General features: G+C 43.7%; 1 protein-coding gene across 1 annotated transcript in view; it reads right to left on the reverse strand.

Annotated features, from left to right (window-relative positions):
* Window positions 1-25,779, reverse strand: part of NPLOC4 (NPL4 homolog, ubiquitin recognition factor) — a 54,472-nt gene that overhangs the window by 27,293 nt on the left and 1,400 nt on the right. The window contains exons 2-9 of the mRNA XM_080923248.1: window positions 22,549-22,629; window positions 19,202-19,314; window positions 11,330-11,506; window positions 9,203-9,251; window positions 8,427-8,521; window positions 6,402-6,525; window positions 3,344-3,523; window positions 1,150-1,236 (exon numbers count right to left, since the gene is read on the reverse strand). Coding sequence (XP_080779374.1) covers window positions 1,150-1,236; window positions 3,344-3,523; window positions 6,402-6,525; window positions 8,427-8,521; window positions 9,203-9,251; window positions 11,330-11,506; window positions 19,202-19,314; window positions 22,549-22,629 — 906 coding nt within the window. The remainder of the gene's footprint in view (window positions 1-1,149; window positions 1,237-3,343; window positions 3,524-6,401; window positions 6,526-8,426; window positions 8,522-9,202; window positions 9,252-11,329; window positions 11,507-19,201; window positions 19,315-22,548; window positions 22,630-25,779) is intronic.

The raw sequence follows: 25,779 nt of genomic DNA on the forward strand, positions 1-25,779 counted from the left end.
ACTGGAGCTAGAGCATGAGTAAAGCAACCACCACTTCCATCCTTGGGAAAGCTGACAGATGACCACTCTCTCCACAAGACGGAGAGTCAGCTCATCAAACCGCCATCTACACGTAAGTCTGGTACACTATGGGCCACTTGTTCTCCTGAACAAAACTCCCAGAATCTTCACTAGAGTATGACCAACCCTGAGATGTTGGCTCCAGAACCTGTAGGGTATTTCTGCCTCAACCAGGTAAAAGCATTCTGTGACTTTCCCAATCATGTCTCTAGGTCTTCCTGCCTACCTACAGAGAGGTAAGATGGAGTGATCCACACAGATCATTGCTCTCTGTCTAAATAGAAGACAGCACTTACATGGCTACCAATACTGAACTTCACAATGTGTTCAAATTCATGGTTCAATGAGCCTGTAAACCCTAACAAGGCAGGGATGGTAGCATACGTCTGCAATCCTCACAGTGGAAAGCTGAAGCAAGAGGATCTAAGTTTAGACCAGTGTGAGCTACAAAAGGACATGTCTTTAAAAGAAAAGCCACAACCTACCGTTCCTAGGATGCTTGTCAAGGGTGTGAAACAAACCACAGCAATGAACTGAAAGACTCTCCTATCTGCTAACTGTCACAGAGACCAAGACAACTGCAGGGTCAGACCTACATTATACACAGAAACCCCAATGCTGATGCAGGGAGAATACTAGCACCAAGTAAAGCCAGCCACATGAGCAGCAAATTCTCCTAGAGTGCAATGTGGCACCCGTCTTTAGGAACTATGGCTATCAAGGGGAAAAGTTGTATCTTCAGACCTTATATTGAGTCTTTATAAATAAAAAAAGTCTTGCTCTATGTACCAGGCTGGCCTTGAACTCTTGATCATCCTGCCTCAACCAGCAGAGTGTAGGTGGGGAGAGACGATGACAGGGTCAACACGTACTTGAGAAGATGTTCTCACCTCATTCCAAGTCAGGGAACCATCAAAGCTACTAGCACCAATGAACAAAACTAAGGTCCCAAAGGGGCTGAGCCCACACTTCATCTTGTCAGTTAAGGGTTTGGTCCCAGAGCAGACTTAGCCACTCCATCTGTTTGGATTTCCCCAGCATGGAGCCCAGGTTTCGCTAAAGGCCACCTGACTGACAGAGGCCCCATACCTTCCTCAGGCCAAGTTTGGCAGCAATCTCATCAACCACCTCAGCTTTCGGGTCTTCCAGAAGCTCCAGGCTGTTCTGTGTACCAATCTGCATTGAACCACAGATAGAAAACAATTAGGAGAGAGACCTGGGAAGAGTGCTGCACTACACCCTACACTTCTACCCACCAGCTTCAACACTGCTCAAGATCTACAGCTGCAAACACAGAAGGGCTCAAAGCAAGGCTGCCTCTGCTGTTTGCCTGAAAGGTGCCTTCACCTGGGGGATGGAGCTGCTTTCAGAACTGCCATGAGTAGGCAGCTCTGCAGGCACGGCTGCAGGACAGCAGATGCTCCAGAGCCACTCTGGCCATTATGCTCTGCTGCTGTAAAGAGGACACTTGGTTCTACAGCCAAGACACTGAGCCAATAGACTTTATGTTTGCCGGATTCACCCGGTAGAAAACACTAATCCTTTGAGAACACTGGTCATATACCAACCTTGTTATTTGCCCAATAACAAGGTGGCAAGAGCTGGTATGGATACAGGGTCTTAAGAGATCAAGGATTTCAGCCTCTGAGACCCCCCAACATGAGAACATGGTTACAACAATAGCAGTCAGAACGCCACAAGTTTCTGTCCTTCCCACCAAAATATGTGTCTGCATAGTTTTTTGGTTGGGGGAGGGGCAGGGAGGATTTTTAAGATAGCATATTGTTATGTGGCTATGTCTGGCCTCAGAACTGCAATGATCCCCTGCCTCTATCTTCTCAGTGCTGGGATCACTGGTGCTGGCTGCCACATCCTGCTTTTTTCAAGACCGTGTCTCAGTTTTTAATTTGGACTGCACACAGATTCACTATGAAGCACAGCTGACCTTAAACTTTAATCTCTGTCTTGGCCTCCCAGGTGCTTGGATCTAAGGAGTGAGCATCCACACTGGGCTTCAGTTATAATTCTAATGTAACTGCTGCACTCCATGACAGAGACCTTCAAACCTGAGCTGAGGCTCTGTGTTTACAAAGCAGCACTTCAATCAGAGAACCCTCCATAATCCAAAGTCTAACCGAGCAGGTTTCTCTGTAGGTCTCAGGTACCACTGACCATTTTTTTGTAAAGAAAGCAACAGAAAAGACTTCTACAATCTCACACATCTCCATACAAGTGCCAACCTGTCAAAAGTGGGGTGGCATGCACAGAGAATCCTTGTAACAAAGGCAGGGATGACATATGCATTTCTGCAGAAGCCACACTCTGCACTCCCACAGTCATGTCTGCAGACCCTAAAAATGTGCCCCGGAGTCACATGGGGCCCTGGGTGAGATGATCTGAGAAGCCAGCAGAGTAAGAGGTTCATAGAGATCTCCAGAATACCGAAGTGAAAAAAAGATTTGCCCACAAGTCTGGTGACCTGAGCCTGATCCCTAAAACCCATCTGGTGGAAAAAGAGCTGATACCAGTGAGTATCCTCTGACTGCGACTCATGCATTGTGGCATGCCCAGACACATACACATATAGACCTAGAGACACAAATACATTGGGGGGGGGGGTTGTCACTGGTTTCTGTCCCTTATATATCTGTTTCCTTTTGGAAGTCAAACTCCTTTTTCATTCAAGGCCTCATGTTTGCTAGGCTGACCTCATACTTGCTAGATAGCTAAGGATGATCTTTTCTTTTTTCTTTTTCTTTTTTTTTTTTTTTACTTTTGGTTTTTGGGGTTTTTTTTTTAAATAGGGGTTTTTATGTGTATCCCTGGCTGTCCTGGAACTAGCTGTGTAGACCAGGCCGGCATCAAACTCACAGAGATCCCTGCTTCTGCCTCCCGAGTGCCAGGATTAAAGGTGTGCACCACCACTGCCCAACTATCCTAAACTTCTGATCCTCTTGCCTTCAACTCTCCAATGCTGGGATTACAGGCATACACCACCACACGCAGATTATAAAGTGGAAGGGACTGAACCCTAAGCTTTGTAAAGTCTAAGCAAGTATTCTACCAAAAGTGTTATAAGCCAGCCAGTCCTAGAGGCTGTGATCTTACTCTCCAATAATTCTAGAAATAATTATCACATACATGTGTGTAATATGTGCATGCCCAAGAGTTTACAGCAAGAGACAGAAAAGCAGTGGAAAAACAAAGTGAGAAAGAGGCCATTGGAAAGGGTGCTTCCCACCTTACCCAGACCTTCTTACACACAGACCCTGCACTCATGTACCTGAGGAGGCTCATAAATTGCAGCCACTTCAGCCCTGATTCCGAGGGGAATGTCTTTGTGCTCTGTGTACCGTCCATATAAGTACCCGAAATGTTGGTTTCCTGTCTTTCTCCAGAAGTCAAGGAAGCGGTCAGCAACAGTGTGATTCTCAAACATGATGTTGTCCACATGTCTGTATTTCTGTAGAGTTAACAAAAGTTAACAAAACATCCCATCAGAAACAATGTTTCCTAGGAACCAATCTAGTGAAGACATTATCTAGTTGTTTTCTTAATTTCCACAGCTGTTTTTATGTGCAGGAGTATTTTGCTTGTGAGCATATCTGTACTCCTGCATGCACAGTTAAGAGCACTGAGCCCTGTACATCTAGCCCCGTGTGTTTTCATTTCAGCTCAGACCCAGCTTCTAGTTCTCAGTTACACAAACTTAGAGGTGTAATTCACACATGTTGCCAGTGATAGATTGTGGGACATGAAAGGTGGCCTGGTTCCCAGTTGAGCCAAGGTTAGAAACCCTGGTGACCCTCAAAGGAACAGTAGGCGTTTTGCCTGACTGGGGGTGAGGGGGTGGGAGGGCTGGGGAACAGGCCTGTCACTAGCCACAGCCCTCCATTGGTTTGTGGCCATCAGTCATGTAAGGACAACACCCCAAACCCCTCCACAGGTAGAAGACATGGCCATGGGTCACACAGGCTCAAGACGAATCTTCATTATAATGAGGTACCTAAAGGCCTGGAGTCTTACTTAGCCAATAACCTTTCCTTTCCAGGCACTCCTTCCTACAAATGGTATTTAATCTCAGATCCACCCTGAGAAGTAGGGTATGGTTTTACTGATCTACTTTCTGCTATAACAATAAACGCCTTAAAACCATGGATTGTCTCTTTTCATCAGGATCTGCTGTGGAGAGCTGTAGAGAAGCCCTTCGCCTACAGAGCTGCTGTCTAATCTCCAGCAGAGGCCTCTCGGCCTCCCAGCCTTTGCTGCCGCCATGCCAAGCCCAAGCCTGCAACCTGTCACTGTCAAGCCAAGGACTATCCCCGAGAGACCGGCCAGAGCTCCCCTCTTTCACCTCGGCCACAAGCTAGATTGGGCGCCAACTCCCACTCAGCTCTTCCACGGCATTCAGCAGCGCCTGGGTGTCCAAGATTCTGAGAACCAGACTGCCCTGACCTCATTGCAGGCCTGGGGACCCCTGAGCCAGCTCCAGCTACCCCCCCCCCACCTCAGAGTGTGCTTTCCCATCCCCAGAGCATTGCCCTGCGGCTTCCCTACAGCCCGACCCCCGCCTGGCAACAGTGTGGGGTAAGAGCGTCTTCTACTTCCACATATTGCCTCCCCAGGCGGCCGTGCCCTGAGGTGGAGCAGACACAGGGACCCCTCACTAACTCTGCAGCAGATCACTGACTTGCCTAGCATGTGCACTGGAGTTTAAGCCCCTGAAGCAAACAACAAACTCAAACTTAAGGACCTACTCTGGCTAGGCATGGTGACCCGTGCACTCATTTCCAACGCCAGCACTCAGGAGGTTGATGCAAAAAGATTGCCCTGAATTTGAGGCCAGCCTGGAAACTGTTATGAGACGACCTCTAAACAGAGGAGGAGGGAGGAGGGAAGAAGGGGACAGGGAAAGGAGAATTTCATCAATCAATAAACTGGAATTAACCTTAACTGTGTTTACCTAAAATGGGGGTTCCCAAACTGGAAAGTAGCTTTCCAGTAAGAATGAAGTAATAAGATTAAGATTCCAAAGACTTGGAGCTGGAGAGATGGCTTAGCAGTTAAGAGCACTGACTGCTCTTCCAGAGAACCCAGGTTCAAATCCCAGCAACCACATGGCAGCTCTCACAACTGTCTGTAACTCCAAGATCTGTATCCCTCACACAGACATGAATGCAGGCAAAACACCATAAAATAAATCAGTAAAATAAATAAATTAATAAAACAACATAAAATAAAAATCAATTAATTATTTTTTACAAAGATTCTAAGACTCTCACATTCCAAGAAGCTAGATACGGCTGGCAGAGCCAGAAGGACACAGTGACCTGTTCTCATCAGCCACAGCGACAAGCAGGAAGCCAGTGTACCTCAGCCAGGCTCTTCTGAATCTCAGAGATCTGATATGTCAGGAACCTGTTACCAGCTTCCATGTAATGTGTTGAGCATTAAAAATCTCCTAGAAAACCCCATGTTCCAAAATAAACAATAACAAAATAGCTAAAATACATCTAGGAGGGGAGTTGAAGAGGTGCCTCAGTGGCTTCTCCGTCTGAGCACCGAAGGCCTAGCTCACAGCGCTCACTGATTGGCCCGTAACCATCTAAAGCTGCAGTTCTGGGGCGTCCAACATCTTTTTCTGGCCACATGCATATACAACACACACATATGTGCAGGCAAAATACTCACACATGTGAGATAAAAATAAACATTTTAAACTATTTTTTAAAGAAAATCCATCCTCTGCACAAGCCTAAATTCTAGGCCCCACACCTGTAAGCACAAGAACTTACCTTGCACTTCTGACTGCCACAGAAAGGTGGATGGTTAAATCTACAAACACCAGAGAAACTAGAGATGGCTCAGCGACTGGAGCACTTGCTGCCCCTCCAGAGTGTGCAAGTTCTGTCCCAGCACACACACAGGAGCTCCAACGCCCCGTAGCTCCAACTCCAGGGAGTCTGACTCCCTCTCCTGTTCCATTCAGGCACCTGCACTCAGACACACATCCCACACAGACACACACCATGCACATCTGTAACTAAAGCCTGTGGTGGCCCAGGTCTTTAATCCCAGCACTTGGGAGGCAGAAGCAGTCAGATCTTTGAGTTCCAGGACAGCCTAGTCTCCAGAACAATGTTTAGGATAGCCAGTGCTACACAGACAACCCTATCTCAAAAAAAAAAAAAAACAAAAAAACAAAACAAAACGGAAAAGTAACTAAAAATATAAATTGAACGAATAAATGACAGACAGACCAACTGACCAGAGAATTTGCCACAAAAGAAGTGTCCACTTGTTAGTCATGAAAACAAATCTCAGGGACACCGGCTGCTTACCTGTCTATTCAGCGTGATGGCACTAGGCTGGCATTTGGTGCAGATACCATTTGGCCAAGGGAGGTGTCCCTCACACCCTGACTTAATCTTGCAACTGATGTTCTCCAGGGCAACAAACTTCCCCCTGAGGGAAAAGAAGCGACTGTTAAACATAATAATGAGTATGTGAGCCAGCCTACATGCCCCGACAGTGCTTCTAGAGGGCCAGAGCAAGGGGATGCACTACAGCCATTCTAGTACAAGTTCAAAGTTCTCATCTCTACAGCATCCTGTGGACGGACACACAGCTCTTTCCCACACCGCTTGTGAGTGACTGATGACAGTGTTAGCCCAGTTCTATTCATGTGTATAACATGCTTATTCTTAGGAAAAATCTAAGCTGGACACAGAGCAGTTACATATTCCCTCTATCTACTAAAGTAAAAAGCACCATCCTAGATTGTCCATGAGATTCTATGGGAACTCTGTAAAAGTGGTATCAGTTTTCTCAATCACAGAACGGTCCATTCCACTTTCTTGCTTGATAATAGTTGTTTTATTTCTGTAGTGTGCATGTACATATGTGCTTGCATTCACATGCAGAGGTCAAAGGTCAGTTTGTGAAATGCAACAGTTGTTTCCTTCCACCATTGTGGGTCCTGGCCAGGGAGTAAACTTAGCTCATCAGGCTTAGCAGCAAGTATCTTTATCTAATAATGGAATCATTTCACTAACCTCCATTTTCTTTCTTGCCCTTCCCCCAGCTTTATTAAGAAATAATTATTAATAAATATTTAATTTATTGATATAATAAATAATAAATGAATATTTCTTTATTAAGAAATAATACCTCTCAGAGTGTGGTACACCTAGACCTTAAATCATTAATAATTCAAGAGCTAAGAATATATAGCCTTGTGGCAATTCTTGGTATTTAAAAATCATTGTTTAATCTTAACACACCAAGAAAACTTTAACTATTTCCACGTTACATTTTGTTTTACATGTACTTTATGCTCATTGTAACTAGTAAGATTTCAGTGCATACTATCAAACCTTTTAAAAAAATCAAGTACTGACAAAAAATATATTCATGTAGTTTTATGCAAAAATGCTTTAAAAATCTGCACATTTATCTGTTTTTTAAAATAAAGTTGTTGAAATAAAAAAATTAAAAATAAATAATTGACAAAAAATTATACATATTTAAGTTGTACCATGTGACTTTTTTGTAAATTAAAATTTTGTTTTTGATGTTGATGATTCAAAATACTTCCATGCTGTGAATGGTTAGTTTGGGATGAGTTAGGATCACCTTGCCGTAGTCAGTGTGGTACTCAGTCCTTTAACCCCAGCACTCGGGAGGCAGAGGCAGGCAGATCTCTGAGTTTGAGCCCAGTCTGGTCTACTGAGTTCTAAGACAACTATGACTATAGAGAAATTCTGGCTCAAGTAAATAAACAAGTAAATAAACAAATAAAACTAAAAAGTCATTTTGGATTCTGGCAGGTTGTCTGAAAAAAGCTACAATCAGGCAATCATTTTTAACAACAATAAAACACCCACAAAAACTGCTGACTTGAACTCAGAGCCACTTCTTATCATCGAGGGTTGATTAAGAAAATCCAACAATACCTGCCTTAGTTCACCTTCTTGGCCACTGCTGACACCAGCATCCAGGGAAAAAGGAGGCTGCTTATACTGTCCTGTTGACCAAGTCTGTTAACTAGAGCCCTGTGGCAGCCCCATTACAGCTGAAAAAGTAAAGCTGACACACAGGGGGCCCTGGGGAGCAGGGGAGTTGCGATAAGACCCTCATGGAGAAGCCGTCTCTGCAATAGCTGTACACCTTGTTTACCTCTCTGAGCACGATGGTGGCAGCAGGGACTGTGCCAGGTTCTCCATGCTCTACAACAGGCAGCACCCAGGACAGTACTGCTTTCTGTACTGCACTGCTGCCTTTCCCACCCCCATGCCATGACTAGAAACTGTAATCATCAGAAACACCTTGAGAGTTTGTGTGCTGGAGCCACAGGGGACACTTACTTGTCAGCCCCTCCAGTCAGTTTCCGGATGTAGGCATGGAAAGACATGTGCTTCACAGGAGGCTCCAAGTGGTTCAGATAATCCTCATCAAATGGCTACCAAACCATACACAGAAAATGAATGGTCACAGGTCTGCCAGGATACATGAGACCTCTGAATCTTACTGTGCCAGGGATCAGACCAAAAGGCACAAAGACAATGAGGGAGGCTAAGCTGGGTCTTCACTAGTTCAAGGTTAGAATCAAGTCCCCCCCCCCAGATAAAATTAACTACTCTAAGATGCTTTTGCAAATTCACAAAATGCCTGAAGATATAGTTTAGTGACAAAGAGCTTGCACCTCAGAAGCAGTCCCCCCCCCACACACACACACTGAGAAAGAGGAAGACAGACAGAGAGAAAGACAGAGAGAGACAGAGGAGAGAGTAACAGAAGACCTAAGATTCAGACATAGTAAATCAAAAACGTCACAAGCAGGAACGAAGAGGCCCAGCCTTGTGAGAGAAGAATTGTCTAGGAAGGCAGCTGTGCCCCTTCAACGCAGCAACACAAACGCCACAGCCATTCATTCACAATCCCCCTAAAAGGTCGCTCCCATAAATAAGTCTCAGATTCTTTGTGCCATTTGTACTACTGGGAATAAAAGTCCCAAGACAATAAATAGAGAAAATCCTTAAAAAGCCAAAACAACCAAGTTTAGGACCAGAAAATGCTTAGGCAGCCCTTTTAGCAGCAGCAAACCACACTGTCCAGCCAAAGCCTCCCTGCACAGACTTACCTCCAGTGGCACACAGTGCACACACTTGCCCAAGGGACCATGGCGGCATCTGCAGAGTGCACAGGGGAGAAAAAAAGCACAGGGACACAAAGGTGACTTTCTGTTACTACTTCCAATATTTTTGATATTTAAAAAGTACATCACACTTTAGCAAAGTGCTTCCCTACAAATGAAGAACTGCTGTTTATGGTACACAAACAAATGTTCCCACTATAACATTTATTTATTCTGGTATCAGAAAAAAAAACTACACAATGAATCACTTAAACCTAAATCCCAGCATTCAGGAGGCAGAGGCAGGAAGACTCAAGCAAGTTCAAGACCAGACTGGTTGACAGGCTTACACAGGGAGAGCCTGTCTCAAAAGAGGATGAGTAGAGGGGAAAGGAAGAATGGGGTGGGTGTGAGGGGTAATGAAGAAAAGGAAAAGTGAAACAGCTTCATCAACGTTAACTGCTTCACAGGACACCAGCTAAAAAAGAAACAACCCATGAGGTTGTGTTCAATCTCCAGCATGAAGAATAACATGCTTAAAAAGTTGCATGTTTAAAATAAAAATGTTAAGAAAAAACTGGGGAGCTGGAAAGATGGCTTAGCTAAGTTAAGAACACTGATTTATCTTCCAGAGTCCTAAGTTCAATTCCCAACAACCAAAGGGTGGCTTGCAACCATATGTAATGGGATGCAGTGCCCTCTTCTGGTGTGTCTGAAGACAGCAAGTGTAATCACATACATGAAGTAATATTTAAGAAAGGAAGGAAGGAAGGAAGGCAGAAAGGCAGGCAGGCAGGCAGGCAGAAAGGCAAGACTAGGTAGTGATGGCACAGACCTTTGATCCCAGCACTGTGGATGCAGAGGCAGTAGGAGTTTGAGTCCAGCTTGGTCTTCAGAGCAAATTATAGGACAGCCAGGCTACACAGAGGAAACCCTATCTCAAAACACAACAAAATAGAAAGAAAAAAAGAAAAGATGTAGACTCTGTATTTCCTCCATCACCAGGAGACAGGCTTGTTTCTGAAGAGCAGAATTAACATGAATGTGAGCAGGTTCTAATGGACCAAGAAAGCCCAGTATAGTGAGTCCCTTGAAGGAAACACCCACAGAAGGAGCCTCAGAGGCCCCAGTCCTGCAGCTGAGCGACATCTCTGGCTATTCCATCTGACATCAAAGTTGCTGACGTAGTGTCAGCACCTTACTGCGTTTACACAGGATACACTTGAAAAAGACTACTGTAGGGACAGACAGACTCCATGCACCTCATCTCACATCTGAGCGTAAATCAGGATGTTTCTAATTGGTTTCTCTGTTTTAGTTTTCAACTTTATGTTATGTGTATGGGTATTTTGCCTTTATGCAAGCCTTCATACTATGTGACTAGTGTAGAAGCCAGTCAACTGTAAACCACAATGTTGATGCTGAGAATCAAGCCTGGATCCTCTGCAAGAACAGCAAGTGCTCTCAACTGCTGAGCCAGATCTCTAATCCCTAACTAGCTTAAAAAGAATTGCAAAACATTCTAAAATAAATGAATGCACATGCACTAGCATTTTATATAACCTGGTACAAAGTGAATATCCAAGGAGTAGATCTGGGGATCAGAGTCACTGGAGGGTACACACTGGTATCCAGTGTCCAGGATAATCTACTAGCAGACACTCTATTGCTCCAACCCTTACACTGATAAACAATCTACTATTAGCATCTTCCACTCCTGCGTCTGCTGGTGCAAGGAGACATGCATCATCCCTAGACACCTTTTGAATTTCTTAGTGTTCACATACTCCTAAACATTTTATGTAGAATCTATTTTCAAGTTTCATCTACTAAAAAGTTGCACAACATGTAGTAAATTAATGTGATAAGAGGTTGCCAAACTTTTTTACCTTTCCCAAATACATACTAACAACACAGAACAGGGTTTTTTTGTTTTGTTTTGTTTTTTTGAGGCAGGGTCTCATGAGCTAGCCTGAGCTCACAATGTAAACCAGGCTGACCTAGAACTTGCAACAGTCCTCCTGCTTTTGCCCCTACGGATTAAGATTACTAAAGCCACCACACTGAGCCCTTAGACATTTCCTTTACTGATGCATTGAAAGCTTCCCTGGCAGGAGCCTGAAGAGCACTCACAGCTGCGGGTCTCGGCTCCTGTAAATCTTCCCGTCCTGCTTGCTGAGGTATTGATCGATCTCATCTTCAACCACATTAGGAGCACCAAAGGCCTTTAACCCTACTGAGGTCGATGTTTCCATTTCAGACGAGGGTCCAGCAAGGCTTGAGGGAAACAGGAACAACAAATCGCCATGCCTGTCCAAAGGACAAAATGTCACAATGCCATACTCCCCCAATCCAAACCACAAAGTTTGGTGTGGATCCTGACATCTTCAAAGGACAAATGCTACCATTTAAAGGACTACACAGGGAACTTTGTTTCCTGGTGTCGTACCCATCAGCGCACGGCCTCTGATATGTAACTCCTCTGACCAACTTAAAGGCTATGAAAGACACCTAGCCATCAGACTGCGTGTGTTAACACAGCTTGTGCTCACCTGAGCCTCAATGACAGCCCTCATGTCCCTTCTCTGTATGGCTGGCCTGCGATGAGCTTTCCATCCACAGCCATCTACCTAACCACACTCTCAGGCCACGTTCAGCTCTTCATCCATGTGGCTCACACACAAGCACACAGACCGGATGAGGTGACACTGATTCACAAGCATTCAGACACAAATGACACAACCACTGATTTACAAAATAATTCACATCTTGGTCTTCTCATCTACAGCCTCAAAGGACTGCCACAATCAACAAGTTCCCAGGCATAATCTCGACTGTCCTGGTTGGTGGTTTTTTGGTTTGGTTGTTTGTCTTGTCACCTAGACACAAACTAAAATAATACAATAGAAAAGCACAACTGAAAGCAGGCCTTGAACAACCACCTGTGGGCAGGTTCTTAATTAGCAATTGTTATGGAAGGCTCCAGCCCACGGTGGGTAGCACAACCTCCTGGTCAGGTGTTTAAGAAAGCAGGCTGAGCAAGCCATAAAGAACAAGCATTCCTCTTGTTCTTTGTGACCCAGGATGTATAAGACAAGTCAGCCCTTTCCTCCTCCCCAAGCTGTTTTTGGTAGTGGTGTTTTATCACAGCAATTAAAACCATAACTAAGACACTGACTTATTTAAAAAACAAAAACAAAACAAACAAAAAAACAAAAAACCCACATCTATACTACGTAGCTTGGGCTGGCCTCAAACTCAAAATCCTTCTGCCTCTACTTACTGGGTATTAGGATTAAAGATGTGTGCTACCAGTCTGGCTTAACATTCTCCAGGGACAGAGGGTTACCACACTAAAGAGGCAATTCTGCTGGTTTCTGCCACTGTGAAGAACATACCCACAAGCAAATGCCAACACTTTTACTCTGATAGGGAAGACCCCAGGCACAGCCTTCTTCTGTTCCAAGACTACAGAAGGCCTGCTTTCCAAAAGAGCTGCCAAAATCCTACTTGCTCTGCTGTAACTTTACATGACTCTGAAGCTACTCACAGAACCATTGTGGGTCATGCCTGACCAGAGGTGTCTTGTGGCACTAAATCAGCTCCAGCCTTTAAGACAGGAGGTGACAGATCATTGGCAAGCTTTCAGCTGCTGTCAACAGGACATACAAGAAAGAAGCGGAAAGAACTGGCCCAATGTTGGAGAGCAAAACCAAGAAGAATGTCTGTAAGTACAAGCACTACCAGGAGCGCAGCCTACCAGGAGCACAGCCTACCGGGAGCACAGCCTACCGGGAGAACAGCCTACCGGGAGAACAGCCACAGCTCTTAAGAGCTGCCCTTGCCTCCTTATTCCCCCATAATTCTTAGGCAGTAAAACTGCCAAACTGTAACAGAGCTTCTGCTTCTAGCACTGGATTAAATATTTCTAAACAGCCTCTAACTATAAAATACTTGGCTCAGACACTGGATCAATTTTAACAAATGCACTGTAAAAACACTGCTGAGCTCTAAAGGTCCAAAGCCTCGCTGTGACCTCAGTAAGAATAACAGAGGATACAGCCACTGTCCCTTGGCCAAAGCCAGGATTAGGAACTTGAGGTTCAGAGACTGCAGTGTTAACTGGGCAACAGATGAGTCTTTGAGCTCCCTGTCCACATTAGACTGCTGAGTCTGAAACTCCTACATAAAACCAAAGGATTGTCCAGACCTGATGGTGCACACTTGTTATCCCAGCATTTGGGAAGGTAAAAGGAAGCCATTACAGATTCAAGGTTAGTCTTACCTAGACATCAAGTGCAAGGCCAGCTTGGATAATGTGAGAATGCCTTAAAAAAAAAAAAAAACCAGATGACTCAAGGAAGTCAGAACTTAGAGAATCCAGAACTCAGAATGGGAACCAAGAAGAAACTGAGTGCTTCCACCAGATGCCCTGAAGGAAAAAAAAGTCACCTCTAAGACTCTAGCCAGGCACATATACATGGAGTGAAACCAGGGCTGACTTAGAAGATCAAAACCAGAAAGGAATGCAGCTCCACAACACCCCCTTGTGCTTACACAAGCAAATGCTACTGAAACCAACAGATCAAATAGATCCTCTTAGAAGCCATACTTCCTCACAAAAATTACAAGGGAAATAAATTCACATAAGCAAAATGGTTGACAGAGTAAGTGCTGAGAGAGGCCTGTGACTCAAATGCTGAAATTACAAGACACAAACACAAACTCCAGAGGATGGAACAGAAACCTTCCAGGGAAAAGCTAGGAGCAGCCAGCCTGGCACTCTGAAATGCTAGACACCAACAGCCCCTATGAAAGGGAACCAAATAATGCTTTAGTTAGGCCTAGTGGTTCAGGCCTGTAAACTAGCTACTCAGCAGACAGAAGGCAAGTACAAAGCTAGCCTGGGCAACATGGAAAGATTGTCTCAAAATAAAAAGTTCAAAAATGAGGAGAGACCTAGGGATACAGTTCAGTGGTAGAGCGCTTGACCACTGTTTATAACAATACTGCAAGTTGATACCAGTACTGAAAAAAAAGGGGGGTGGATATTTGGAGGCTGGAGAGATGGCTCAGTGGTTAAGAGCACTGACTGCTCTTCCAAAGGTCCTGAGTTCAAATCCCAGCAACCACATGGTGGCTCACAACCACCTGTAGTGAGATCTAATGCCCTCTTCTGGTGTGTGTGAAGACAGCTACAGTATATATAATAAATAAATTTAAAAACAAAATTAGGATATTTAAAAATCAAAGGGGTAAAGAAGCAGGAGAACTCCAACTTAACAAATAACCCAATGTGACAAGTGAAAACAGGTACCCTATACTCCCAAGCAGGAGTGTGACACCCAGTGGTCATGCGGGCCAATCAGGTCTCCATTCAACATGGAGAGCATGGAACAAGCAGGTATGAAGGCAACATACACGGTGAAAGGTAGGGCGGTCGGGAGTCTCAAAGTCACAATCCTCCTGCCTCGCTCTCTCAAGATCGTGTGTGTCAGAGCACACAAGAGAACAATGCCTCAAGACATAGAATCACAAGTTTCATTTAATAAAAATAGGATGAAGGGAGATGCTAGTTCAAGTGAGACGTAAGTGGCTGGCTATCATCCAATCCACCCCCAGACTGGGGGAGAGACAATCAGTCCCTTGATTCACTCTGCTTACTTTCAGTTATGATTAAAATATTCCAAAAATTGAAAAGTTTATCTCATAGGAGAGTTATGGTGGTGCACACCTTTGATTCCAGCACTTAGGAGGCAAAGGCAGGTAAATCTGAGACCAGGAAGCACAGTCAGGACTAAGTAGAGATACCGTCTCCAAATAAGTACACACACACACACACACAGAGAGAGAGAGAGACAGAGAGAGAGAGAGAGAGAGAGAGAGAGAGAGAGAGAGAGAGAGAGAGAGAGAGAGAGAGAGGAGGCTGGTCAATGAGAAGTGGCTTACAATCAGCGAGGATTAGAATAAACCATGAGTAGCGTCTGTGCTGCCGCATGGTAAGGACCACACTCAGTCCTATGTCTGTCCCCATCTGTCTCAGGCTCTGCTGCATCTCATCTGCTGAGGTGAACAGTTTTGCTCCACCACATGCTCCCACAATGTCTGCTTTACCACTCCAGAGGCCAAGTCACTGTGGACTAAAACTAAACCAAAATAATCTTTCCTTTCCCTGTTTTCTCAGTATTTTGCCACAGTAATGGAAGGGTGACCAACACAGAATACACATACCAAAACCCACAACCCACATAAATCTGTACTTTTTTAGGGTCTCACACATGCTAGCCACATCTCCATCCACCAGCCCCAATAATTATATACACTATGTTACTACGCACTTGTTTTATTGTGTGTGTGCCTATCCCTGCATGGCATGACACCGGGGTGCAGGTGAGAAGACAGTTTGTGGTCAGTTCTCTTACATGTGTGTCCCAGAGACTGAACCCAGCTTGCCAGGCTTGCTGACATCACTTTGTACTTGCTGAGCCACCCATCATACAAACCCCTATTTACTTATTTTTTAAAGATAGTGTCTCACTATGTAACCAAACTAGCCTGGCACTTGCAATATAGACCAAACTAGCCTTGATCCACCTGCCTCTGCATCTGAGAGCTAGGATTAAGGCATATACCACTAAACCTGGCCCACTTTAATTTTTTCAAGTATTTCTTACTACTGCCGCTGTCGTTGTTCCTGGCTTATATGTGGGTTCTGAAGATCCAAACTAAAACACCTCACCTGTCTCCTTTTAGTTCTGTATCAAGGGTTCTTTACTAATTTCCAGTCAAATTTGAAAACAAATCATATATATGTACATTTCTTTTTAGTGGTGATACTGGGGGATGGAACCCAGGATCTCACGCATACTAGACACATGTTCTAACCATGGAGCTAAATACATAAAATATATATTTGTGTATATATGTATATATATTTGAGAAGGGAGATTCAAAACAGGGTCTCTTTGTATATCCCTGGCTGTCCTAGAACATGCTTTGTAGACAAGGCTGGCCTTGAACTCAGAGATCCACTTGCCCCTGTCTTACAAGGGCTGGAAATAAAAGAATATGCTATCATGCCTGGCTCAAATAAAATATTTTAAAGTGAAAATATGAGCTGAGCCTAGTGCCTCACATCTCTAATTCCAGATCTCGAAAGGCTGAGGCAGAAGGATTAGTGTTATGTTCAAGGCTAGTAAAGGCAATATAGAAAGATTCTGTCCCAAAAACAAAGAAGCAAAAGTATGTTTGTTGAAATAAAACCTACCAATAGAGCATATATCAAGTACAAACAAACAAACTGAGCAAAAACACCCAGGCAAATTCAACAGAAAACTACAGAGCCCTAGGACAATGTGTTCTTGGAATAAAGGAGAGCTGAGACTAAACCAGAGAATCAGGCATGCTAGACAAGCACTCTGCCACTGAGTCACGTTGTCAGTCACAAACGGATCTTAACAGCAGCCAAAAGAACAGGAAAAGCACACCACACACACACACATACCACACCACACCCTAACAAGGAATATCAAATAGATTTCATTTCTGAACAACAATAATAAAACCACAAGGCAGGAGAGTAAGATCTATAAAGAGTTTCAACAACAACAAAGTCATTCTTAAAAACACAAGTAAAATAGTTTTAGTTACTTTCAGTTCCAACGGTATTACTGTGTGTTCTCTAGACCCCATGTGAGGCCATATGAGGCAGTAAAAGCAGCTTTCCACATGTCAGTGAGAAAGGCTTCAGATCTTGATGGCACCTGGATCATGAACCTCTAAGACAGTAAGGAAATGAACTGCCAATGTCTAGGTAAATCTAACATCGAAACATACAATCTAAACCCAATCAGAGTAGCACAGGTCTCTAATCCCAGCAAAGAGAAGCAGGGTGAAAGTCTCAGGCCAGCCTGGATGAATCAAGAGTTCCAGGGCAAGCAGGACAGCATAGTAAGACCCAGTCTCAGAACCACAAAAGACACCGTCTAGTGCAGCCTTGAGAGATGCTCCAAACACCTCTGTTCTCTTGTCACTGCAACAGCAACAAAGCAGACCACGGCTTACCTGAGAACTGTTCTCTTGCTACCCGCTTTCTCTGGCCCTGATCTGTAACCCAGGATGGCCTCAAATTTGCAATCATCCTGCCTCTGAATATATCTGTTAAATTAAATTTCTTTTCCTTATCTACTTATGAGAATGGTTTTGGATCACACTGTGACCAGCACTGGGGGGAAGGGAGCACAACGGTGCGCTCAAGGTTAATCTGAGTGGCAGGAAAACCCTGTCTCAAAAAACAAACAAATAGACTTGCCCAGCATATGTGGACACTTAAGTACAACCCCCTGCACCAACAAGTTCCCACTGCTTCTCTAGATAGGACCTGAGTTTAATTGCCAGCACATTACATCAAACAGCCCACAGCCACACAAACACACTGTTTTAATGTCCACAGTATCTTAGCGTGTGCAGGCCTCCTGCATCCACGTGGAGAAGACACTGTTAAGGACGACAGCCCCGTGAGGTACAGAAACTTCCAAAGCCTTACAAGCAGAGAAGGAATGGCAGCATAAACTCAAACTTCCATAACACTGAGAAATGACCTGATTCAGGAGCTGGCAAGATGGCTCAGTAGATGAAGGTGCCTACTAAAAAGCCCAACGACCTGAATTTAATCCCCAGGACCCAAAGGAGAGAATTAATTTCCCCAAGTTGTTCTCTGACCTCTTCATTCAAGAGCATGCACACATGTGTACACATGAATACACACATACAAATGAAATGTAATAAATTCCTGTTGTTGTTTTAAGACAGGGTCTCACTATGTAGCACTGACTATCTTGGAACTCACTATGTAAACCAGATGGGCCTCAAACTCACAAAGATCTTCTGGCCTTTGTCTTCCATGTGCTGAAATTAAAGGTGTGTGCTGACTATATATGTTTTTTTTTTTTAATGGTTAATTTTCAAAACACAAAATCCCTTCTTCAGGGTTGAGGATGCTGCCCACAGGTGCAAGGGAAACTACTATGTTCAAGACCTGAGGTTCTAGTTCCATAAAAACCTAAAGGCCAGCCTGATCTACTGACCTAGCAATATCTTACCCCAAAATAAATAAAACACACACATCAATCAAACTCTCCTAAATCTCAAAGAAAATATGACCTCAGTTACCCTGCTGGACATGGTCACAAGTAACAATAAGGAAAGGTACAAACTAGTTACAGGGATAGACAAACAGGCACCAAGTTTTTGAACAATGCACATCGTCGCTACCTATTTTGTTCCCCACACATCCTAATCTATAAACTCAAAAGTGGAAACTGGCAGAATAGCCCACTGCACCGTCTAGTGAATAGGCATGCAGACAAATGCCGACAGACTGAGCTGTATGTGCAGGTAAAACACTCATACACATAAAATAAAGACTGCTGAATGCAGGGACCCAGTTTATAGAAGGTGAACAGCTGGTCTACGAAAAGCTACACAGCAAACGTTTTCCAGTCTTCAGGCTCCGTCGTTTGTTCCAACCGCTCCCCTCTGCACTCACAACCAGCTGCATGACTGGGTCACAGGAACACCATAACCACAGACAGTGAGTAAAGGGCCTTTGCCGAAGCCTCCTGACACATGCAAGTGAAGATGGGCCACCATAGCTCACCTCGTCTTAGTGAGCAGGGCTGAATGATGGCATCTCTTTCCCAAACAGCTGTGATCAAAGCCCTCCCCTCTGGACTAGACCCTGGCCCTACTTCTGATATGGACCCAAGACCACAGCCTTCACTTTACACCATTCCAGAATTACATAGTCAAACCTGCTCAACAGTTACGGCTGGCCTATCGTGACTCTTGTACACCAGCCAAGCGACACAATCCCCTGTAATGTGAGCAGTGAGCAGGGCCATAATTAGGGAAGCATCCAGAGGTAAGAGGAAATCCAGGCAGCCTCAGGTAGGGCACTGCATCTAGTTCCTCCTGTTGCCTGTCTTCCACCGGCTGCACACTTACTTGATTTTTAGCAAATGGAGGGATTTGCTGGACGACGCTGTTATCTCTCCAGTCTTGTTTCTATTGATGTAAACTGAGAAGCCGTTGTTTTGGAAGCCAAATTCCTTTGCAACCTACAAGCCCCAAACAACAGAAAGGTAATGAAACATCCACGTATCAAATGCCACAGGCTGCCAGTCCACGGGAAGAGCACGTAGTAAGATGGGAAATGCTCATCAGATGTATGCATCCCTTGTCATTTCACTCGAGAAAACTGTATTGATCATACCAATGCCAATTCAATAAGTGGTCTACAAAAGCCAAAAATCCTGTACAAATAATAAAAAAGCTGAAACTAGCCAGTCAAGGCAATTGTGGTAAGTTAATTGCTACTTTTGAAGTAACAGTGAAAACCTAATTCCAATCATAAGCCTTCCCACAGAGTGCAGAATGATATTCCCAATGGTCAGCTACAGCAGCAAGAGTCTCAGCAGCTAGTGCCTGCTGCCAAGCCTTAGTAGTTTACTGGACCCACAGCAGGACAAGAGAATTGACTCTTGCAAGCTGTCCTCTGACCTCCACGGATGTACTGTGGTATGAACCATTCACCCCAATATATAAATAAGTGTAAAAGATTTTTTTCAAAGTTTTTTAAAACAATGTCAGCTGGGCACTGTGGCACACTCCTGTGATTCCAGCACTGGGAATATGGAAACGGGAGTATAGAGTTCGAGGCCAGTCTCAACTACACAACAAGTTCTGGATTATATGTATGAGACCCTGATGACCTGACACAAAACAATGGAAAAGAAAAAGAAAAGAAAGAGGAGAAAGGAGAAAGAAAGGAAAAACACAAAGCAGGGAGGGAGGTCAATCATCAAATCACTTGTGCCGTGGGGCCTAACATCCTAACATACATTAAACATGCCACACAGGGAACTAGAGGTTCTGGGCTCTGGAAACCCAACAGTGAGACCTTGAAATGAATGGTCTCAAATGAACCAGTCAATAAGATTCTGTAAGTTATCATTGCTTTCTTTTCTGGCTGCGAAGAGGCAACAGTGGCACAGGTCTCAAATAGCTCTGGCTAGCTTCAAACTCAGAATACAGCTAAGGCTGGCCTTGAATTCCTAATCCTACTACCTGACCTCCCAAGAGCCAGTCTGTGAGTTATTTTCAACATAACAATCTCAACACACGTGCCAATTTATTTAGAGAGCATAAAAAAGCTACTTAGCACAGGCCATTCTGCCCAAACATTTGCAGAGCTCAAGATCTGCTTTCCAAGTAAGTTCATAAGGGTAGAAAGAGGCTGTTTTAAAGACCATTTATTGGTATTTTAACCCACACACAGTATAGTTCCACTTATAGGAGACATGTAAAGTAGTGGAACTGAACACTTCAGTGGGAAGAGAAAACAGTAGTGATCAGGGCTGCGGGGAAGTTGTTGTTCAAGGAAGAACAGATTTCAGATATACACAATGAAAATGTTTGGAAGACATGTTTCATAGCAATGCAAATATACAAGAAACTTAATATGGAATGAAAATGTAGTGGAATAAAATATGTAACCAAAGAAAAGAGAAAACGAACACCTAATACCATAATTGTAAATCTGCGTTTGATAGCAGAGAACATCCATTAACACACTGTCCAGTAAAAAATAAAAAGTAAATTAAAAACAGTTACATAGGGCTGGAGAGATGGCTCAGCGGTTAAGAGCACTGACTGTTCTTCGAGAGGTCCTGAGTTCAATTTTCAGCAACCACATGGTGGCTCACAACCATCTGTCATGGGATCTGACCCCCTCTGGCCTGCACAGATATGTGGTATACATGTCTTAATTTGCAAACCTCAAAAATGACAAAATAAGAGTACTGCTACTGTTCTGTGTAATAAGCAACCATGAAGGCAATGTCTCCAGACCTGGCAACACATACAAGCAAAACATCCATTAAAAATAAATCATTTAAAAAGTAAAAAAGATCGGGGGAGGGTCAGGGCTGGAGAGATGGGTCATCTGTTAAAAACACCGCATCCTACTGCAAAAGACCTGGAATCAGTTACCAACACCACCTGTAACTCCAGTTCAGAAGAATCCAACATCCTCTTATGGTCATCATTGACACTGCATGTATGTAGTGTACAGACATACAGGCAAGCAAAATACTCATATATATAAAATAAAACTAAATCAATCAGGAGGCTGAAGCAGATAGACCTTTCTGAGTTCAAGACCAGCAAGTAAGGCCAGCCTAGTATAAAAAGTAAGCTCCAGGCCGGTCAGGACTAAGTAGTGAGACACTAACTCAAAATAAAAAAGAATGAGCTGAAGGTAATGCAGTACATCTTTGATCCCAGCACCTGAGAAGCAGAGGTAGGCGGAGTGCTTTGGTCTACAGAGCAAATTCCAAGACAGCCAGGGCTATACAGAGACCCTGTCTAAAAACAAATCAAAACAAAAATAAATAGGATGGGTCATTTTGGGCTGAAGAGATGGCTCGAAGGTTAAGAGCACTCACTGACTGCTCTTCCAGAGATCCTGAGTTCAATTCCCAGCAACCACATGGTGGTTCACAACCATCTGTAGTGGGATCTGATGCCCTCTACTGGTGTGTCTCAAGACAGTGACAGTGTACTCATATAAGTAATTCTTCAAAGAAAAAAAATGGGTCATTTTAAAAAAATGTTTTATTACAATTTCCCTTTAACAAACTGAAGTTTTCCTCCAAATGTTTGAAACATGATCTCTCTCTCTCTCTCTCTCTTTCTCTCTCTCTCTCTCTCTCTCTCTCTCTCTCTCTCTGTGTGTGTGTGTGTGTGTGTGTGTCTGCACATGCACAGATGCATGTGAAAGGGTCTTATTCCATGGACCCAGATGGTCTGCAGTTCAGTACATTACCTATGCAGCCCTTAAACCTTTCTCATCTCAGCCTCCTGAGACAAGACCACAGGAGTTAAAACCACACTGGACTCTAAATTTTCCTTCTTAAAAATTACTCTTGCAAAGTACCTTATCATCTACCTCTAGTCTAGCAGGTATTGTGATTAAATATCTGATCCAGAGTGCAGCATTGTGGTTCACATTTGTAATCTCAGTAACACTCAGGAGGCTGAAGCAGGAGACTCTCACTCAGAGCACAAGGCCAGCTTACACAGTGGGACCCTATGTTTCTGACTGCACCTGTCTGTCTCCTTTCCTTCTCTACCGCCCTGCCCCTAAATGGTCTAGCAGCCATCCAGTCCAATCATATAATGAAAGAACAGTATGAGAGACAGCCTGACGTGGGAGTCAAAAAGGAAACAGGAAAATACAGAGACAGGAACCCTGGAGAGAACAAGACCCAGAAGATCCACATCACAGGTACCTTTTTCAGAAATGTTGCAGCTGTTTCTCTCTTTGTTGCTGTGATCCTCTTCACTCCATCAGGGGACTGGACACGGATTATCTATGGTAAACCAAGAAGGATGGTTACTGTACCTAGTAAGGTATTGGTTTTATAAGACCATCTAGACTGTTGAAACTACAGGTAAAAATCACCCTTCTGCAGCTTTCTGTGGTGTTGTGTACACTGTGTACACAGATACACTCTCTTGTGCATGCTCACATGCTGTCTGTCAATGAGGGCGCCTTCCCTACTGCTCTGCATCTTCAGCAGTGCTGGTGTCTCTGACCTACACCTGTGTCAGGCTTCTCTACAGGTGCTGGGATCCAAACTCAGGTCCCACTGCTTGCACAGCAAACCCTTTCCCACTAAGCCACCTCCCTACTCTCAGTCTTTCCCTACCCACCCCACCTTTTTTTTTTTTTACTTTTTTAAAATTGGTTATTTATTTAGTGTATATCAGTACACTATAGCTGTCTTCAGACACACACCAGAAGAGGACATCAGATCTCATTACAGATGGTTGTGAGTCACCATGTGGTTGCTGAGATTTGAACTCAGGACCTTTGGAAGAGCAGTCAGTGTTCTTAACCAATGAGCCATCTCTCCAGCCCATGATTCAAACACTATAATTTCATGTGGAACACACAACTTCAAGGCTAAATATGGTAGGAACATGTAATCCCAAGCACTCTAGAGGAGGAGGTGAGAACATCAGAAGCCAGTCTGGGCTACATCAAACAATCGTAAGATAAGGTTTTTGGATCTTTGTTTTTTGAGACAGGGTTTCTCTGTAGTCCTAACTGCCCTAGAACTCACTCAGTAGTCCAAGCTGGCCCCAAACACAGAGATCCACTTGCCTCTGCCTTCCAAGTGCTGGGATTAAAAACATGTGCCGCCACCACCCAACCATAAGGTTTTTATTAACAAGTATAGATGTTTGCCTGCCTGCATGCATATACTTCCCTTTAAGATCACAAGAAGAAACCACATGAAATCATCTTTAAAAGGCGGAAAAGATGGCTCAGTTCTTACGAGCAACAGCTGCTCTTGCAGAAGACTAGGTTTAATTCCCACCATGTACATAGAAACTCTCAACTGTCCGTAATTCTAGTTCCAAGAGATATACTACCCTTTTGTTTTACAGGACCCTGCATGCTTATGGAGCACATAAATTCATACAAGTACACATATATACACATAAAAATTAAATTTAAAATAAAACAAAATAAAGGCACTTAATACCACAGTAAACTCTAAGACGTTTTCTTGGGGTGCCAGGTTTTAACAAAATGTATTTCCATGGCAAGCAAAGATAAGAATTCTGGCCTCCAAGAATGCTAGACACGGACCACTTTCTAGGACTTGGTGTTTATGCTGATCCAGGCCTTCTGAGAACATGTCATTCATTGTGCTAGCCACTGTTGGTAGCCCCTGCTTTAGTCAAGCATGAAAGGGCATGCCCTGCTTTAGTCAAGCATGAAAGGGCAGGAAACACTGTAATAAAGACTTCTACTAACACAATGAGAAACTCCACAACAGCTTACAGTCAACTGAACTACTTTTTAAGAATAGTGCAGGTCCTTCTAAAATACCATGACCATCCCGCTCAATTTTTAGTGACTTTCACTTGGCCTTGTCCAGTATGTTCAACATTAAAAGCTCTGTTCTGGATAAAGGGCATAAAGTTGTGTGCACATTTGCTTCTGAACCACATCTGTCTCAATGTCTCATTTCCTCACCCAGCTCCCGTCTGTAGTAACTGCAGCTATAAGTGAACACTGATTTTTACAACTCTTCATTTGGGATTTGGTGCCAAGGAAAAACACCTCATACATATTTCATTCTTCAATCTGTCTTCAACACTGCAACACGTCAAAGTTAAGACCTTGCTTCTCTGTGGAAGGCTCCACAAATGTTCCTTCACTACCCCTGGCACTATGAGAAAGAAGTAGCAAGAGAAATGTGTTTGTTGGCTGATTTTGGTTTAGTTGTATGTACGATGCAGACCAGACATAGGGACTACAGACCTATGCCACAATGCCTTGCTTACCAAAGAAGAATTCTAAAATGCAATGTCACCCTACCTGATAATAGGAGTCTGGGTTTAAAAAGAAACAACCACGGGCTGGAGAGATGATTCAGTGGTTAAGAGCTCTGACTGCCCTTCCAGAGGTCCTGAGTTTAAATCCCAGCAACCACATGGTAGCTCACAACCATCTGTAATGAGATCTGATGCCCTCTTCTGGTGTGTCTGAAGACAGCTACAGTGTACTTATATATAACAAATAAATAAATCTTAAGAAAGAAGAAACAGTGTGTGCTGAGAACAGTTTGGGATTAACTTCTGACAGGTTACAAAAGACAATATATGAAACAGACAGATTTGGCCACATGGAGAACAGATTCTTAACATTAGATGTGAGGCTACTCTTCCATAGGTCCTGAGTTGAATTCCCAGCAACCACATGGTGGCTCACAACCAGTCTATACTGGCACCTGATGTCCTCTTCTGACATGCAGGTATACATGCAGACAGAAACTATATATACACATACACACATACACATACACACACATTTTTTTTAAGCCAAATGTGTGGAAGCAAGCAGCAGCAGTTCCCCTCAGCTGGGAAGCTGAGGACAGTCTGAGCACTGGAACTAGAAAACAGTCTGGACAACACAGCCAAATCTGAATCACAGAGTAAAAACAAACGAAAAAAAATTAAAATAGAAAATTTCTTGGAAGAAAGGTTGAGTTTTTAACATTATCCCTACAGAAATTCTTTGAAAACCTACCTTTGATTCAAAACAGAGGGCTGGAGAGCTGGCTTAGCAGGTAAGAGCACTGACTCACTGCTATGCAGAGCTTCCTTGCTCAGTTCCCAGCATCCACAACTGCCTCTAACTTTAGCTCCAGGGTATCCAACACCTTTAACTTCTAGCAACAACTGCACTCATATGCATGTACACATGCATACACATAATTTTCCCAAAATGGGGCTGTAGAGATGGTTTATCCATAAAGAGCACTGCTTGCTCTTCCAGGGGATCTGGGTTCAATTCCCAGCACCCACTTCCATTTCCTGAGGATCCAAACCCTACTCTGGCCTTCTTAACAACCAGGTGTGGTACACATATGTATATGAAGGTAAAATGTCTAGACATATAAATACATGTCTTAAAACTTCTAAAATCAACTTCAGAAGAGTGT

Source organism: Micromys minutus (assembly GCF_963924665.1).
Source record: "Micromys minutus genome assembly, chromosome: 10".
Taxonomy (NCBI): Eukaryota; Metazoa; Chordata; class Mammalia; order Rodentia; family Muridae; genus Micromys; species Micromys minutus.